At 46.6% G+C, this 15,223-nt stretch overlaps 4 protein-coding genes across 4 annotated transcripts; 3 read left to right on the plus strand and 1 right to left on the minus strand.

The window, feature by feature from the left end:
- Nucleotides 1-5,171: 5,171 nt before the first annotated feature.
- Nucleotides 5,172-6,359, plus strand: F4822DRAFT_238438 (Arp2/3 complex 16 kDa subunit ARPC5). Its single transcript, XM_051454255.1, has 3 exons — nucleotides 5,172-5,526; nucleotides 5,632-5,759; nucleotides 5,821-6,359. The coding sequence occupies exons 1-3, from the start codon at nucleotides 5,272-5,274 to the stop codon at nucleotides 6,044-6,046; spliced, it is 609 nt and encodes a 202-aa protein (XP_051313976.1). The 5' UTR covers nucleotides 5,172-5,271; the 3' UTR covers nucleotides 6,047-6,359.
- Nucleotides 6,360-6,671: 312 nt separating this feature from the next.
- Nucleotides 6,672-8,842, plus strand: F4822DRAFT_443344 (uncharacterized protein; the record flags this gene model as incomplete). Its single annotated transcript, XM_051463097.1, has 3 exons — nucleotides 6,672-7,017; nucleotides 7,255-8,222; nucleotides 8,291-8,842. The coding sequence occupies 3 exons, from the start codon at nucleotides 6,672-6,674 to the stop codon at nucleotides 8,738-8,740; spliced, it is 1,764 nt and encodes a 587-aa protein (XP_051313977.1). The 3' UTR covers nucleotides 8,741-8,842.
- Nucleotides 8,843-8,863: 21 nt separating this feature from the next.
- F4822DRAFT_402132 (S-adenosyl-L-methionine-dependent methyltransferase) lies at nucleotides 8,864-10,248 on the minus strand. The gene is made up of 2 exons (XM_051457994.1): nucleotides 9,835-10,248; nucleotides 8,864-9,760 (listed from the first exon to the last, which is right to left on the minus strand). The coding sequence occupies exons 1-2, from the start codon at nucleotides 10,087-10,089 to the stop codon at nucleotides 8,945-8,947; spliced, it is 1,071 nt and encodes a 356-aa protein (XP_051313978.1). The 5' UTR covers nucleotides 10,090-10,248; the 3' UTR covers nucleotides 8,864-8,944.
- Nucleotides 10,249-10,320: 72 nt separating this feature from the next.
- F4822DRAFT_402135 (Adaptor protein complex AP-2 alpha subunit) lies at nucleotides 10,321-14,731 on the plus strand. The gene is made up of 7 exons (XM_051457995.1): nucleotides 10,321-11,145; nucleotides 11,217-11,230; nucleotides 11,317-11,360; nucleotides 11,420-11,709; nucleotides 11,766-12,100; nucleotides 12,159-14,116; nucleotides 14,172-14,731. Exons 1-7 carry the CDS (start codon nucleotides 10,994-10,996, stop codon nucleotides 14,334-14,336), a joined length of 2,958 nt encoding a protein of 985 aa, XP_051313979.1. The 5' UTR covers nucleotides 10,321-10,993; the 3' UTR covers nucleotides 14,337-14,731.
- Nucleotides 14,732-15,223: the final 492 nt, after the last annotated feature.

Below are 15,223 nucleotides of genomic sequence, written 5' to 3' on the forward strand. Positions count from 1 at the left end.
CGCATATACTTCCCATGTTAACCATCAACTCTCTACCTCCAAATCTACAACACTGAGCTCTCCAACCATTTCTAGGTACCCCTTTACTAATCGAACTATTCCCGTTTCAGCAGTTTCCAAGCAGTAACTCGGCCCGCCTGCTCGCTTTTAGTTTGCCTAAAGTGTTCTAAGAAGAGGCTCGCACGCGATGACTTCAGCTTAACCGAATCAATCTCTCCCTGTAACATACGCATGTACCTAAGTAGGTAGGTGTTCCCAGCTTAGATTAGGTACTCAGATACTACGTAGGATACATCAGAGCTACCTAGGTAGACACCGGTACTCCTTTCTTAATTAGGAAGACCGACATAATGCCATCCATTTTCAGGGGTCTTGTTTAGAGCATGGATACCAGTAAGGAAGTGGATGTACCCGATACAACTTTTTGACAGCTACTTTACCCGCTGGAGAATACATGAGAGACAGCCATGTGGCTCTCCACTCATTAATGCTGTTCCTGCATTAACTACCTCGACCAACCCGACCACAGCACTCCCGCTTAATTACCTCTCGTACCCATGTATTTTTACTACCCAGGTAGGTAAGATTCCCAAACCAAATTCATCCTGATTTTGGCCCTGGTAAGTAGAATGACCCCATTATCATCGTCCCGTCATTGTACATATGTTTTCCTAGCCTTGGTAACATATAACACGGCATTATGATCACCTACAGTATGAATAGCCGTAACTAACCAGAAGAGTGTTGAAGTTTGTTCCAACCGATATAAAACAAAATCTGGGTGTCATCGTGGCGCGAATCCTCTGGCTTACCCACTACACTGCAAGTCGTGTGTACATCGCACGCTCATGGACAATACTCTCACAATTTGTGGTTACATCGGGACCCCCTTTTGAAAATACCGCCTTAATCATCCTTGAATACCGAGGGAATGGCGAAAGAAGTTTCTTCTCATTATCTTGGCAACCAACCAACCGCCAAGGTCAAGATACACATCTTGCATTGGTTGGTTTCTGCAACGATTCACAGCTCGCATGCTCAGTGTCGTAGGCAATCAGCACAAGGCGCAGTGTTTCATCATCATGTGACTCCCTAACCGATTACTCAATGAGGATAAAGCATCTATTATCATATATTTCGTTGGTGAGATAATCTCTACTATCCCAGCCAATAGTACTCAAGAAACTCGCACACTGAAAAAGAAGGAATCAATATATCGGTTCGTACCACGACTTATTGACGTGACGCCGTTGTCTGTTATCAAAAATCATATAATAGATATCAACTATGAAAAACACCCCTGGTGGCACAAATTCGACTGCCTTTCTCCCGGCTGGGGATCCCTTGGACCGCCTCATCACCGAATTCAAAACCCAAATCCAAACCCCTTAACTCTTCGGTATCTGCGAGACCCATGTTCACCATGGTACGCAAATTTTATCATACCCGGCAACGCGGTGTCCCCTAACAGTGTATCTAAGGTATTGTCAGATTCTTATGTTGTTTCCAAGCTGACGGGACGGCTTCCTAAGCTCCACCGAGTTGCACATACATACTACAGCAGGTCTAGCTTGATCTATCATCTAAGCTGACCCTGCCACCTATTCAAAAGTAACTACCTATTCAAATACACAGTACTCTGAGGTCTCTCGGCCGACTCTAGAGTCGTCCGCCGTGTGAGACAGCACAAATACTCCTTGATTAAACCCTGGTTAGACCCTTCTTCGCAGCCATGTCAAGACTAAGGAAGCTAAAGGTACGTCCCGAGGTCCACATAGCATAGAAGTTTTCCATAGAAGCTCGAACTGTTCTCGGAGGTTAATCACGGAAGTATATCCGGCATAGTACATCGAATTCTGCTTTTTACGGTATACTTCCAAGTGCGGTACATTGCTATTCGGCCTGAGTGTAGCTACTGTACAAGATAAACGTAGGTATCCAGATTTTTCCTGCAAGGTACGTCATCCCCGGTGCTCTGGATGTTGGGAATTTGATATACCAATAGACTGGATCATCGACTCGATAAGGCAATCCGTTCTCGACTCCTGCGGCTCGGATCCATCCTGATGGTTCAGTCCTACATTGAACCCTTAACAGAACTTGACAATACCAAGGGTATCGTACCAGAACCTCTGGATGTGAAGTTGGGGACTACCAAAGCTTCGAGGTTGATTAGGTACTATACTAGGCAAATGCTTGATGATCTTGCCTCCTACCCAGCGCCATGGACCCTGCTATGCCCTAAATGAGGTAGGTAAAGTGGAGCTCACTACGAGACGGCACACATCCGAAATAGCATCATGCCAACCATGTCTGGTTTCGAGACCCACGGGTGCATGACAGTACTCTGGTAAGACCCACTGGATCATTTCTAGTAACGCCGGAACCCATTTCAAAACTTTTCCCCAACCATTTGTGCCGGATCGTACTGGCTGACTGGTCAATACCTCATCTAGGATCGGTGTACTTCACCGCAATCCTTCAAGTGCTAGTTACTTAACAAAGATACCTGGGTAGATATCCGACGATTTATTAAACCTCGTAATAGTCAAATTCGGATGATGCGAAAATCTTTACCTGCCGCGATCTACGTACGGCTTGCGAAGACAACGCGTCATAAAGAGAAATACATACGAAATGTAGTTGTATTCTTCTCGGCAGTTCCAATCTCTAGTGTATCGTCGGGATTGGGGAACCTGTCATGGTCGATTCAGGCAAGGATCAGATAGGAGCCCCTGTATCGAATTACTCGATGAAGCCTCATAGCACCGGGGAAGCTTCCCGCCACGACGGGTTAGCCATGCAACTCGCCCTGGATTGACGTGCTCGCCAAATTACGAGGGAAGGGAAAAAAATTTTTCTCTTGTCTAGGTATCCTGAGCTTTGACAAAATCTCTGGAAAATTCGTCCCGACTCTGAGTACTGTTGGTTTCGGTAAAGCCTACGCCGGAATCATGGTGAGAATTGACGAACCGACCGACGGGCGGTCAGTGACCTATAAAAATTTTTGTAGGGCTTGGGCTATGGTAGGTACATAGGAAGAGTTAAACGAAGTGGAATGAAGGGATAGGCGAATTTCTCCAGGATCGCCTTCAAACCCTTAACCATACTTGTTTTTTCTTTTTCTCAAGTGCAGGATCATAACATCAAAGCTGGTTAATAAAAAGTGATAACTTACCGGATGTTGGGAGAATGGTCCCGGTTGAGCTATGATCAAGCATTTTTGCATTTCCGACGAACCTATGCGACAACAAACATAAGGCTGATAGCATCGATTGGTATGATTCGAAAGCTATGCGGCGTTCTCGATCCTTACCAGCGGATCCTCATACATAACCCAGATAGAACCTCTCGATTGGGTCAGTACTCCCCCTGAAGGTTGGGAACGCTACAGGGCTAATATTGCTCTGCCAACCTCATAATATTATAATAATATTAATTATTACCCGAGGGAGTCATGACTCATCAACCTTGTATGAATGGTATGAAAGGGGGTCAACAGGAAGTCATGCTAAACCCCATCAAATAAGAAAAAAATTATGCTGGTTGCTAATTCGGTGCTATTTCTGTCCCCTAGTGTTAGAGGTTCGAGCATACACTGAATTATGCATGCGATGCTATAACAGTTCGATTACCCAGCCAACCACAATTTTTCTACTACCTGTAGCGATGTTTATTTGGTGACCTTTGTGGGTGGTTTAGGGTCGTCCGTGCCACTCAGCAGTGAAATAATGCCCTAAAACTTGGTTCTGTGCCGTATTTACACACGTGTAGTTCACGAGGACGGTAGGACGAATGCACCTCGAAATAATTAAATCTGCATATAGATTATTTAATTCAACATGGATTAAACTTAACCTGCATGCTCTCAAGGGCACGTTACTCGTATCAGTGTTAGTTGTTCACCGTGTCGGTGAGTGGTAAATGGTTCGAGTCGCTAAAAAGGTGCTCTGCTACCTTCTCCCTTCAGTGACACCGTATCAGGGATTAGCTGCCTGAAACGGTTATTGTTGAATGAACTTGGACGAAGATATGCTCGCCAAAGGTACTGGATACCAGGAACCCCGTCGTAACCGAGTAGGCCTCCCTAAATTCGGCTTCATTGGTACGAAACCACATGCTCAATTCTGAAGACCTATCATCGTATGTTATCTGCCGTTCTGCACGAAGACAAGCGACCCAAACTATTGGGGGCCGTGAGTAAAATTAGGCGCGTGCGTGCGACTGAAGGCACAATGACCTCATCGGCCAGGCTTGCGACAACGACGATAATTCCATTCGAGTCAATCCAATCGGACTCATAGGCATCAAGTTAGGCTCTTTGTCACAGTACAATTCATCGATTGTGCCGGCGCTTCTAAGCCCCTCGGTCGTGCAACATAGGCGCCGAAATGGTGATGAGATTTCTCTTTCAGCAGATTGGCCTTCGGGTTCGTCCAGGTGATCCGTTTACTCATGAGATAATTTTATCTTCGAAGGGGGCGGACGTATAATAGTTCCTTTCAATTGGTAGCCTCATATTCGATTTGGCTCGTTCTCTGACCATTCTAAACGTCTGCATGTGTATGTATGCGTATGTAAGTAATATTTAGATGTATTGGGTGTATTGTAGTGGCAGTGACGCACAAAGAGGAAATGGTGGAAATGGTTGTAGACGGGCGCGGGTCGACGGGTGTAGGTACAGCTAAGCCACCCTAAATTTTGTACGGGTGTGATGGAGGCCACGACTTCCTACACTTCTGGTAAGTAATGCGCTGTTGTACCTAGAACAATAGGGATACAATCCATTACAACTTTAAACGTATTTGGGGTATTTCCCGCTGTCCTTTGGTTCTAAGCCACACTTTGCAGCCTCGTAAGCCCCACCTAAGCTGCAGCTATCCAGCAGCGGGAAGCAACGTCAATGTCTCCCCCACCATCCATCCACCATCCATCCGCCATCCACTGTATTTCCTCCACCACCCGTCAACCTTCTCAGGCTCAAACCTGCCCACCTACCCGGATAACTCCAGAAGAGCCTCATCCCACACACACAAAACCAAAACTTGGAGACGGTCACATGTACACGTAGCCGCAGGAATCAGAGGATAACGGCTAGGCAAAGGCGGCAAAATTAACTTGATTCAGGCATCAATCAAGAAGGGGAACAACGACAGCCAATTTCTTCCCCCTTTAGGTACATCGACCGGTTGGGCAGTCTAGTCTGTCTCGTTGCAGGTGTACGAACGAAGACCACGCGAGCGAGCGATTTAACCAGCAAACAAAAAAAACATGTCTATTATCCAGCAACACTCCCAAGCCTCGCTAAGCGATGCCTGGCGAACCATCAATATCGACGCCCTAGATCCAGACTCCTCACAGAACTTCGATACTTCGACCCTCCACCCCCCGTTACCCGAGGTCGGCGAGGCTGAAGTTAGGCAGCTGAACGCACAGATACGGCAGCTACTGCGAGGCGGTGACTCCGAAGGCGCTTTAAGGGGCTGCCTCGAAAGCCCGGTGTACAACGGGAGTGACTCGGCCAAGGTACGTCTGTAGCCTCGGACTAGGCATTATTGTATGGGGCTTAGATCCGGGGGGCTGTGTTTAGAATAGAATAGTACCGGTACTGATGATGCGGTGGTAACACAGGATGCACACCTGCAGACCGTAGTTGAGGTCTTGCAATCGATTAAGGCGAGCGAGATGACACCGATGTTGCAGCGAATCTACGGCTCGGAAGGCGGGAGTGAACTGCTAGATGTGTTGACAAAGTATCTGTATGCTTACCCCTTTCCCCCTTTAAATTGAGGTCATCGTGAAAAATCTAACATAATATAGATATAAAGGCATGTCAGGAGGATCATCGAAGGAAGGACACAAGACACCCACGCGGAACTTAACTCCGCAGGCTACAGGATTTAGCCAGATCGGGTCGAGAAATGTTACCGTGAATGAAAACACAGGTGCAGCTATGAGTGTGTTATTGAGCTGGCATGAGAAGGTCGTCGATGTTGCAGGACTAGGCAGCATAGAACGATGCATGACGGACTGGCGTAAGGTTTAAAGCCAGGATTACTATTAGAAATGGGATCACGAGTTTGCTCTGCATTTCCGGTTCTTGCGTGCTTGTTGCTTGCTGCTATGTCATTGAGCGTGGATTCTATTTAGGTGCGCTACGCGTAAAGGCGCGTCCTTCCCTTTCTCCCTCCTATTTTATTTACGTTGTGTACATAGAAGGTATTAGACATCCACATATTGCCATTTTATTCTGTGGAAGGTGCGCCTACCTGGGTTTCTACGCATACATATTACATAGCGTTGGTGTTTAACGCACCTGCCTTGGATTCTTGATACAACTAAGGTTTTGAAGATTTACAGACTGGGAAGAAACTTTGTTGTCTGTCTGGAAAGAACCCGCTTCCAATCAATTCATCCTCCCTCGACTTTCATGTTTCAACAACTCCTTTTCAATCTCGATTACTTCGCTCATCATTCTCTCTCCCAAATTTTCAACTCCTATTATCACGAAAATTCCACCTACCAATTTCCTTTTCTTCAAGTTGTACGCCATTGTCAATCTTCAGTTTGAAGCTCGCGGAGCCTCTATCCTAATACCTTTTGTTGCAAATCACCATATCACAATCGAATCACCTCGGGCATATTTTGTCCTCGCCGTATTGCCCCCAATCATGACGAGCACGTGGTGCTGGTGCAAGACCTGCGCTAGGAATTTCGTAGATTGGAATGCACTCCAACAACATTGGGAGTCAAACTATGCCCACATTGAAGATCATCAGTTCTGCAATGTCTGTCAAGTTTGGTGCCCTGACGAGAAGGGCTTGGCGAGCCACTTGAAAAACCCGAGGTATCATAATATCTGCTTTACCTGCGAAATGGATTTCGGCGCCGACAGAACAGCATGCGACCTTCATATGAGGGAACATGGGAAATGTCCATTCCAAGGTTGTGGCAAGGTCTTCCAGCCGGATCAGCTTAATGAGCACCTCCAATACGCACATCTCCACTGTCAAAAGTGTAAGCAGACATTTCCGTCTAGGGACGAGTTGAACGCCCATAGAGGAAAGAGCACCCTGCACTTCTAGTGTAACGTGTGTGGTGTTGATTTCTCATCGCAAACAGAATTGCAGAACCATTGCAAAGCCAACCATTTTCTCTGCACAAAATGCGACATTGGCTTCATCACTCTTCAGGAACACAGAGATCACATCACGACCAGTGAAGTCCACTACTACTGTATTAAGTGTTCCAAAGATTTCCCGTCTCCCGACGAGTTGGTGAGGCACTACCGCCTACTCAAAACCTGGGCGCTCGGAGTCCAACATTTTTATTGTTCCAAATGCTTCTTAGACTTCGAAGACAATACGAGCTTGGAAAATCATTACTTCGACTCCCCCGCACATTTTTACTGTCTCGTCTGCAAATTACACATGTTTAGCAAAAAGGAGCTGCATAACCACTTCACACGCTGGGTAATAGAACCTCATTACTATTGTGGAAAGTGTTTCACTCCTTTTCGAACTGAGCAAGAGTATGTCCTGCATACCACATCGAACCCCGGTACACATTCATACTGCCATCAATGCCGTGAGATCTTCCCTCAGAAAGCAGCTCTCGTTGCCCACAAACGCTTGAGCCCAGCCCACAACTACTGCGAGACTTGCGATAAAGACTTTGAAGACGAGGATTTCCTGAGCCTGCATTTGCAGAAACAGCACAACCACTGCAAGATGTGCAATCAATCTTTCGATACTCTTGACGAATTGGAGAACCACAAACGGCTAGGCCCAATCCACCAATATTGTATTGAATGTGAAAAGGACTTTGTGGATGCCGACATTTTGACACTTCATCGACGAGCAAAACACGATTACTGCGGTATTTGTGATAAGGTGTTCTCCTCCCCGATGGAACTAAATGAGCATGTATCTACTTTACACCACTACTGCGAAAGATGCAACCGATGTTACGAGTCCCTTGACGCTTTCGAGGAACATATGGCTCAAAGCAGTAACCATAAGCACCGCTGTCTAAAATGCGATTTCGAGTCCGCAGATCTTGAAGATGTGGTGAACCATGACCACGACCAGCACCCTTGTTGCGATTTGTGTCATATTGAGTTCGGAGAAAAGCTAGGTTTCGAGGCTCATATCAGTGATTATCACCTCAAGGAGGTTAAGGAGATTAATGAGGTAACATGCGAGGACACTCGAACAGAAGAGGTATGTTAATAACATGTTCTTTGGGCTATGATCTTATGTTTGAGGATGTCAGCTAATAGTCATATCAGCCCAGCCCAATTGGCATCGGGAAGACGTGTATCGCTTGTCAGGAGAGCTTCTCTTCAAAATTAGCTCTAGTTGCTCATTGCGAGGAAGGAGATTGCTGGACGGGCTTTTACGATGTTCTAAGCCGCGAAGATGGCAGCAGATCCTTCACCACTGATTCTATCACGAAAGCTACAGCCAAGGAAGCTAGTGTTGAGACTCCTAAGGGGTCCCATGATTGGTCGGGTTATAGTTTAAGTTTCGCGGAGAGGGAAGCTCTCGCCGCCCTCGCAGCTCACCATGATAGCCCTGACCATCGGCTGATGCGTTTCAAATGCCCGCACCCGTTCTGTGGAGATTTATTTTCTACGTTCGGTGAGCTGTTGAGCCATTTAAACGCTATGGAGTGTGGCATCTGGGTGGAAGAATGCGGGAATGCGGGTCTAGACCATCTGAGGGCATACCTGTCTTAACTGTTGTCCTTGTGGATGTCCTATGAATCTGCGTGTGGGGGTTTTAAGTTCAGGAGGTGATGTGGTGTACTGAATAGCAAAGAGAGGTGGCACTATGGCTGAAGGGGACATAAGATGTGCTATAGACCTTAATGTTTAATAACGGTGGCTAGTATGTAGGAAGTAATTGAAACGTTGGTAATGTCAGAATTCAGAGGCTTTTTATTATTTTCTTTCGAGTACATCCTTCAGATTAATCTCACCACTGCCTCGGGGTAATGGTTGAGGTTGGTCTTTTGACTCTTTCCACCCAATCATATATATCATTCGGAAAGTTGCTGGTATAGTCCCATCCTCACTACCATGAAGTTCTCGATATATAGCATCGTTAGCTAGCAACACGTCTCGTTGAATGGCTCCCATCTCACGGCCCAGGACAGCATTGCTTTCACCCATGGACTGGATATCCTGCATTAGCGCGAAGGTATCTGGGTAATCAACGACGATATCATCAACATCTACGGTCAGCATTTTAAACCCAGCGCGTTGCATCAAGCCCCCGACGTCACGCACATCGGCTAAAGGAGAGACGTGGGGCGAGATACCACCTCGTCGCTCTTGCTCCGCCAACTGCAGCGACGTGCGTAGCTCGAAGAGCGTATCCCCACCAAACATAGCGCCCATGAATGCGCAGTCTGGCTTTAGTATATTATTGATCTGGGCCAAGAGGCCCGGGAGGTCGTTGATCCAATGTAGGCTCAGCGAGCTAAGTACTAGATCGAAGGTATTCGCGGAGAAGGGGAGGGTTTCTTCGTCTGGGAGCACTTTTCGGGTCATGTTGATTTGCGAGTTGAAGGGGAGTGAGGCGTCTCGGTGTAAGAGAGTGGAGGATGAGTCGACGGCAAGGAGGTGTCCGATTTTCGTGGCGAGAGGGGGTGCGGACGGGTTGGTTTCGTCGGGGGATTCGCGGGCTAAGGCGCGGGCTATGTTGCATGAGTTTGCGCCTAGGTCGAGGACTTCGGGGTAGGTTCTTTTGATGTCCTGGGTTTGTAAGTATGCAGGTTTCACTTTATTGTGGTATTAACTATAGAGTAAGAGGAGAAGGAACGTCATACTAATAACCTATCGCAGAGTCGCATTGCCACTTCATCTTTCAGATAGTCGGCGATGCGACTGTTCTCGATATCGGCGGCTGCGCGCTCCTTCTGCAGCCATTTTGTACGACGGTTGAAGACTTGATGAATAGGTGGCGCGGCGGCTTGGAAAGCGTAGGATCGTCGGGGTATCGTGCCTTTTCTCGCTTTTGGTGTTGCTGCTACCCTTGAAACCCGCGGTAGTAGTCGTGTAGAGCTTTGAAGAATGCAATTCATCCTAGTATATCACCAATTGGATAGTGGTTTATATACTACAGTATCTTCATCAGCTGAAGAGGAGCTTTGAATATGGAATCATCGGATTGGCTGTGACGTAAAACGGGGGGACTGCATGTATGTAGCTATTATCGATAAAATAGATAAGATAAGAAACTGTTCATCGATATCTTAAAATCAAGCCACATTATTAATTTCAATGTTCCAATAGAGGCAGGTACTGACTGCAGAGTCGAGGCGTAAATCATGTGCCCCACAGCGGTAGTACAGCGTCGTACCACATTGGGGAAGCGGTAACAGACTAATAGCAGTAGAATAGCACGGACTAATAGAAGGTGTGGTGCCGTGGTGCAGGTGCGCCTAGGTGCTCCTCTTTCGCCGCTCGGGGTTTAAAGACTACAAGGGCTTTTTTTTTTTGGTTTTGGCTGCCAAATTCATTTCATTTGCAACATTTTGTTCCCATTTGTCCCATATGTGTCCCTGACACTACAATACCACCAATGCCGTGTCACCGAGTTGCGATATTCTCGACCTCGACAAGATAATTTCGTCTTGTACTATTAATCAATCGCCTAGCAAACCCGACTCGATCTCTCCAACTAAGCTCTGGCGTTTTCTCGCGTCGCTTGTTCCCGTCCCCGTTTCTCGTTTTCCCCCCTTATATCCGCTGGTCACGTTCGAACGAAACATGTTCAAGGGTTGACCTGGTTTATCATGAGAGCCGCATTTTCGAGCGTGCTTCCTCTCGAAATTGGGTCTAAATACTTGAACTCGACATCGTCGTCCTATATAATACATTAATAGTCTCTTTACGTGTCGTCGTCGTTCGTATTAGCGGATGCGACGGGAATAACCGGTGTTGGTGTAAGAATAGGGGGACCGTCGTTGCGACCGATCATACACCATGGCTTCCTCCGCGGCGGCTGGCTTCCTCGGCCGCTCGAGTAGCAATAATTCGAACATGCGTGGTCTCGTACAATTCATCGCCGACCTTAGAAATGCGCGGGCCAGGGATTTGGAAGAGAAAAGGATCAATAAGGAGCTCGCAAATATTCGGTTAGTAGGAAACGAGTTTCTCTAGTTGCCATTGAAGATCACGATGCTAATGTGCAATTCCTACATCACAGGCAAAAGTTCAAGGGTATGCTATAATTCCATCGAAAACGATCACCGACTTTGCGCGATCTCGGAATGTCGACGTCGAACTCGTAGACTAACAGAATATAGATGGTAACCTGAGCGGATATCATAAGAAGAAATATGTTTGCAAGGTATGAGGAATCTGCGAAACCCCTATTCGAAGCCCGGGCGATTCTGACATTTGGTCTAGTTGTTGTACATATACATATTAGGTTGGAATGTCGATTTCGGTCATCTCGAAGCTGTCAACCTTATTTCAGCCAATAAGTATTCCGAGAAGCAAATTGGATACCTGGCTATGACGCTGTTCTTGCATGAGAAGCACGAGTTATTGCACTTGGTTGTCAACAGTATACGAAAGGACCTTCTCGATCATAACGAGCTCTTCAACTGTCTAGCCTTACACGCAATAGCGAACATAGGAAGCCGGGAAATGGGAGAGGCGTTAAGTAGCGAAGTCCACAGGCTTTTAATCTCGCCGTATGTTTCGTACACCGTCTCCGATGATCCTACACAGTGACTAACAACGGGCGCAGAACTTCGAAAGCATTCGTGAAAAAGAAGGCAGCCCTCACCCTTCTCCGTCTATACCGAAAACACCCAGATATAATCCAGCCACAATGGGCGGAACGGATAATATCTCTCATGGACGATGCCGATTTAGGAGTGGCTCTCTCAGTTACCTCGCTTGTTATGACCGTTGCGCAGGATAACCTGGATCAGTACAAGGGTGCCTACGTCAAAGCTGCGTCGCGGCTAAAACGAATACTAATTGATGGCGATTATACTGCTGATTACCTGTACTACAAGGTCCCGTGTCCTTGGATACAGGTTAAGTTACTACGCTTGCTTCAGTATTTCCCACCTTCAGGTATGAGCTTCTATCGCGAAAAACAGTGTATAAAAGTGGATACTAATACTGTGAATAGAGGATAGTCATGTTCGCGAAATGATTCGGGAATCTCTACAAAAGATACTAAACCTAGCGATGGAGACGAACAAAAACGTGCAGCAGAATAATGCTCAAAACGCCGTTTTGTTCGAAGCTATCAACCTCATCATTCATCTAGATACCGAGCATGCATTGATGAAACAGATATCTACCCGTTTGGGCCGCTTCATAACGTCTAGAGAGACGAATGTTCGATACCTAGGTCTGGAAGCTATGACACATCTCGCGGCCCGAGCCGAAAACCTCGATCCTATCAAGCAGCATCAAGACGTAATTCTAGGCTCTCTCAAAGATCGCGACATCAGCGTTCGCAGAAAAGGTCTCGATTTGCTATATAGTATGTGTGATTCGACCAATTCTGCGCCGATAGTTTCGGAGCTTTTGCATTATTTGCAAAATGCCGATTTTGCGATACGAGAGGAAATGGCCTTGAAAATCGCCATTTTAACGGAGAAGTATGCAACCGACATTCAATGGTATATCAACGTTTCGCTTCGTCTGGTAGCTGTTGCGGGAGACCATCTTAGTGATGAGGTCTGGCAACGAGTCATCCAGATCGTGACAAATAATGAAGAACTGCAGGTGTATGCAGCTCACAATACCTTGCAGCACGTCAAGCAAGATCATTGCCACGAAACGTTAGTGAAGATTGGTGCATACATTCTTGGAGAGTTCGGTCACTTGATTGCCGAAGATAAGGCTTGCAGTCCTGTTGAGCAGTTCTTGGCATTATCCAAGAAGCTGCCTGCTTGTTCATCTAGCACTCGCGCTATGATCCTTTCCTCCTTCATCAAATTCGTCAACTTATTTCCGGAGATCAAGCCACATCTCATTCAAGTTTTCGAGATATATAGCCACACATTAGATCCGGAATTGCAGCAACGAGCCTGCGAATACTTGACGCTCGCAACTCTTCCAACAGATGATTTACTTCGGACAGTTTGTGATGAGATGCCGCCATTCCCTGAGCGACAATCTGCCCTCCTGTCGAGACTTCACCAAAAGCACGCTGGTACTAGTGATAAGCGGACTTGGGTGGTCGGCGGCAAGGATGCGAACAATGATGCCACGGAGTTGAGCATGGCCAAGAACCCAGGTCTCAAAAGAACCTTTAGCTCTAATGGTCCTGTCAATGGTAATGGGGTGACAAATGGTGCAGTCAACGGTGCTAATGGCCACGCTGACCTCGCCGGTCTCGATATGAACGTGGGACCAGTTCCCGAGAAGCTACTCAAGGCACCAAACCTGGCCAGTGCTGCGCATCTATCTCCTGGTTGGGAATCTGGGTACAACAAATTGCTACTCAAAGCTGATGGCGTACTTTTTGAAGATGGACAGCTTCAAGTGGGAGTTCGCTCCGAATACCGAGGTCAGATGGCATGCCTCATTCTATACTTCACAAACAAGACTCCTGCTACCGTGAGCTCTTTTACCACCACGCTTGATTTGGATGAGAGCGAGAAGCCCAATCTGACATGGGATGTCAAGTCCTTGCCTGAAAGTTCCATCACACAAGGTGGACAGTCACGACTGATCATCATGTTTGAGGCGAAGAAGGTGTTTACTAAGAGTCCCACTATTAGGATAAGCTATCTAGCGGGCGCCTTACAAGCTCTCACTTTGATGCTCCCACTTACGGCTCACAAATTCATGGATCCTGCGGACCTTCTGGCGGATGACTTCTTCAAGAGATGGAAGCAGATTGGTGGCGCGCCACGTGAGGCTCAGCAAATCATTGGTCTCGCTGCTGGTAAGTCCGGATCGCGAGAGATTACTGAGGGCTTCATTCGCAAGACTATTCAAGGATTCCGTTGGGGGGTACTCAACAATGTTGATCCGAATAACAAAAATTTCGTTGGGGCCAGTGTGCTTCACACCTCTGAAGGAGGCAAGTTTGGCTGTCTAATGCGACTGGAGCCAAACTATGCTTCACAGGTAAGTTGAATTTGAAACTTATTTTGCTGAAATGATTAAGCTAATAATATGATAGATGGTCCGGCTTACAGTCCGTGCTACTGATGAAAGTGTGCCTCCTGTTCTACTGAAGCTTATGGAGGAGAGGATATCACAGGGGGCCTCAACAGCGCCAGAAGTGCGCGAGGGGCCATCGCGTCAGGAGATATCAGATACCTTCGGTAATATAATGGTTCAGTAAGATACCGGCTAGCAGAGGAAAGAGAAGAAATGGAAGGGGTAATACTTAGGAAATAAGCTCAGAAAGAGATAAGGATTTGAGGAGATCAAGTTAAGCAGTCTTGCGGTATTTATGCATTTCCAGCCAGAGCGAAAAAGGAGTTCACGTAGGTAGCATGTGATCTAACACGTGTCAAACAAGACGTCTTGTGTTATTAGAAGTAAACGATTACCCCTATTTGAAGATATCGTCTGGGTATTACGATGATGGATGGCCTTTGTACGAAGCACCTACTTAGCTACATACATATTCGCTTGTGAAGCTTTTCACAACTTTTAGGGGTAGCTACAAGTATCTATAATCTTTGTGCATCGTGATATCCAAGTCAGAGTCGATCACGGTAGTAAAGAAAGAACCATACGCATGCAGATATGCCGCTTCCCTGCCTATCTCTTACGTATGTAGCATATAATGCATAGAAATTGAGGTTGAGCTTCCTACTCGTCGTTGACGCTCCCGACAACCACAACCCCCGTCACACCTACTGCCGAGACGATGGTTTCCGCAACGGCAACTTCACGATGCACCTAAAAGACTGTTTTGCGGATCCCTTTTACCCGTGTTATTTATTTATCTGATTCCACTGTTTGTTTTAATCCTATGTTTCCTACTTCTTATTCACCAAACTCGAGAAGTCTGACTCCAGAACCTACTCCCACCCACGAACTTCTACACTTTGTGGGACCCCCTTCATATTACATAGCAAGGCAGTAAGGCATATCTAGAATATTGCCTTTCCCTGCCTATTTACAAAAATTTGTTGTTTTAATCCATTCTACGCTCTATTTTCGAAATTGTTAAATAGTATCGATGCGTAATCTCGCTTCTAACACCAATTCGAACTCCAC

Source organism: Hypoxylon trugodes (genome assembly GCF_022578975.1).
Source record: "Hypoxylon trugodes strain CBS 135444 unplaced genomic scaffold F4822scaffold_5, whole genome shotgun sequence".
NCBI classification, from domain to species: Eukaryota; Fungi; Ascomycota; class Sordariomycetes; order Xylariales; family Hypoxylaceae; genus Hypoxylon; species Hypoxylon trugodes.

What these genes read in the sequence shown, in the direction of transcription:
- F4822DRAFT_238438 (XM_051454255.1), top strand. Translation starts at nt 5,272, where the DNA reads ATGTCTATTATCCAGCAACACTCCCAAGCCTCGCTAAGCGATGCCTGG. An exon ending in ACGGGAGTGACTCGGCCAAG is followed by an intron (nt 5,527 to 5,631) that starts GTACGTCTGTAG and finishes GTGGTAACACAG; the next exon opens with GATGCACACCTGCAGACCGT. An exon ending in GATGTGTTGACAAAGTATCT is followed by an intron (nt 5,760 to 5,820) that starts GTATGCTTACCC and finishes AACATAATATAG; the next exon opens with ATATAAAGGCATGTCAGGAG.
- F4822DRAFT_402135 (XM_051457995.1), top strand. Translation starts at nt 10,994, where the DNA reads ATGGCTTCCTCCGCGGCGGCTGGCTTCCTCGGCCGCTCGAGTAGCAAT. An exon ending in AGAAGAAATATGTTTGCAAG is followed by an intron (nt 11,361 to 11,419) that starts GTATGAGGAATC and finishes CATTTGGTCTAG; the next exon opens with TTGTTGTACATATACATATT. An exon ending in AGCCAAACTATGCTTCACAG is followed by an intron (nt 14,117 to 14,171) that starts GTAAGTTGAATT and finishes ATAATATGATAG; the next exon opens with ATGGTCCGGCTTACAGTCCG.
- F4822DRAFT_402132 (XM_051457994.1), bottom strand. Translation starts at nt 10,089, where the DNA reads ATGAATTGCATTCTTCAAAGCTCTACACGACTACTACCGCGGGTTTCA. An exon ending in GACTCTGCGATAGGTTATTA is followed by an intron (nt 9,761 to 9,834) that starts GTATGACGTTCC and finishes TTACAAACCCAG; the next exon opens with GACATCAAAAGAACCTACCC.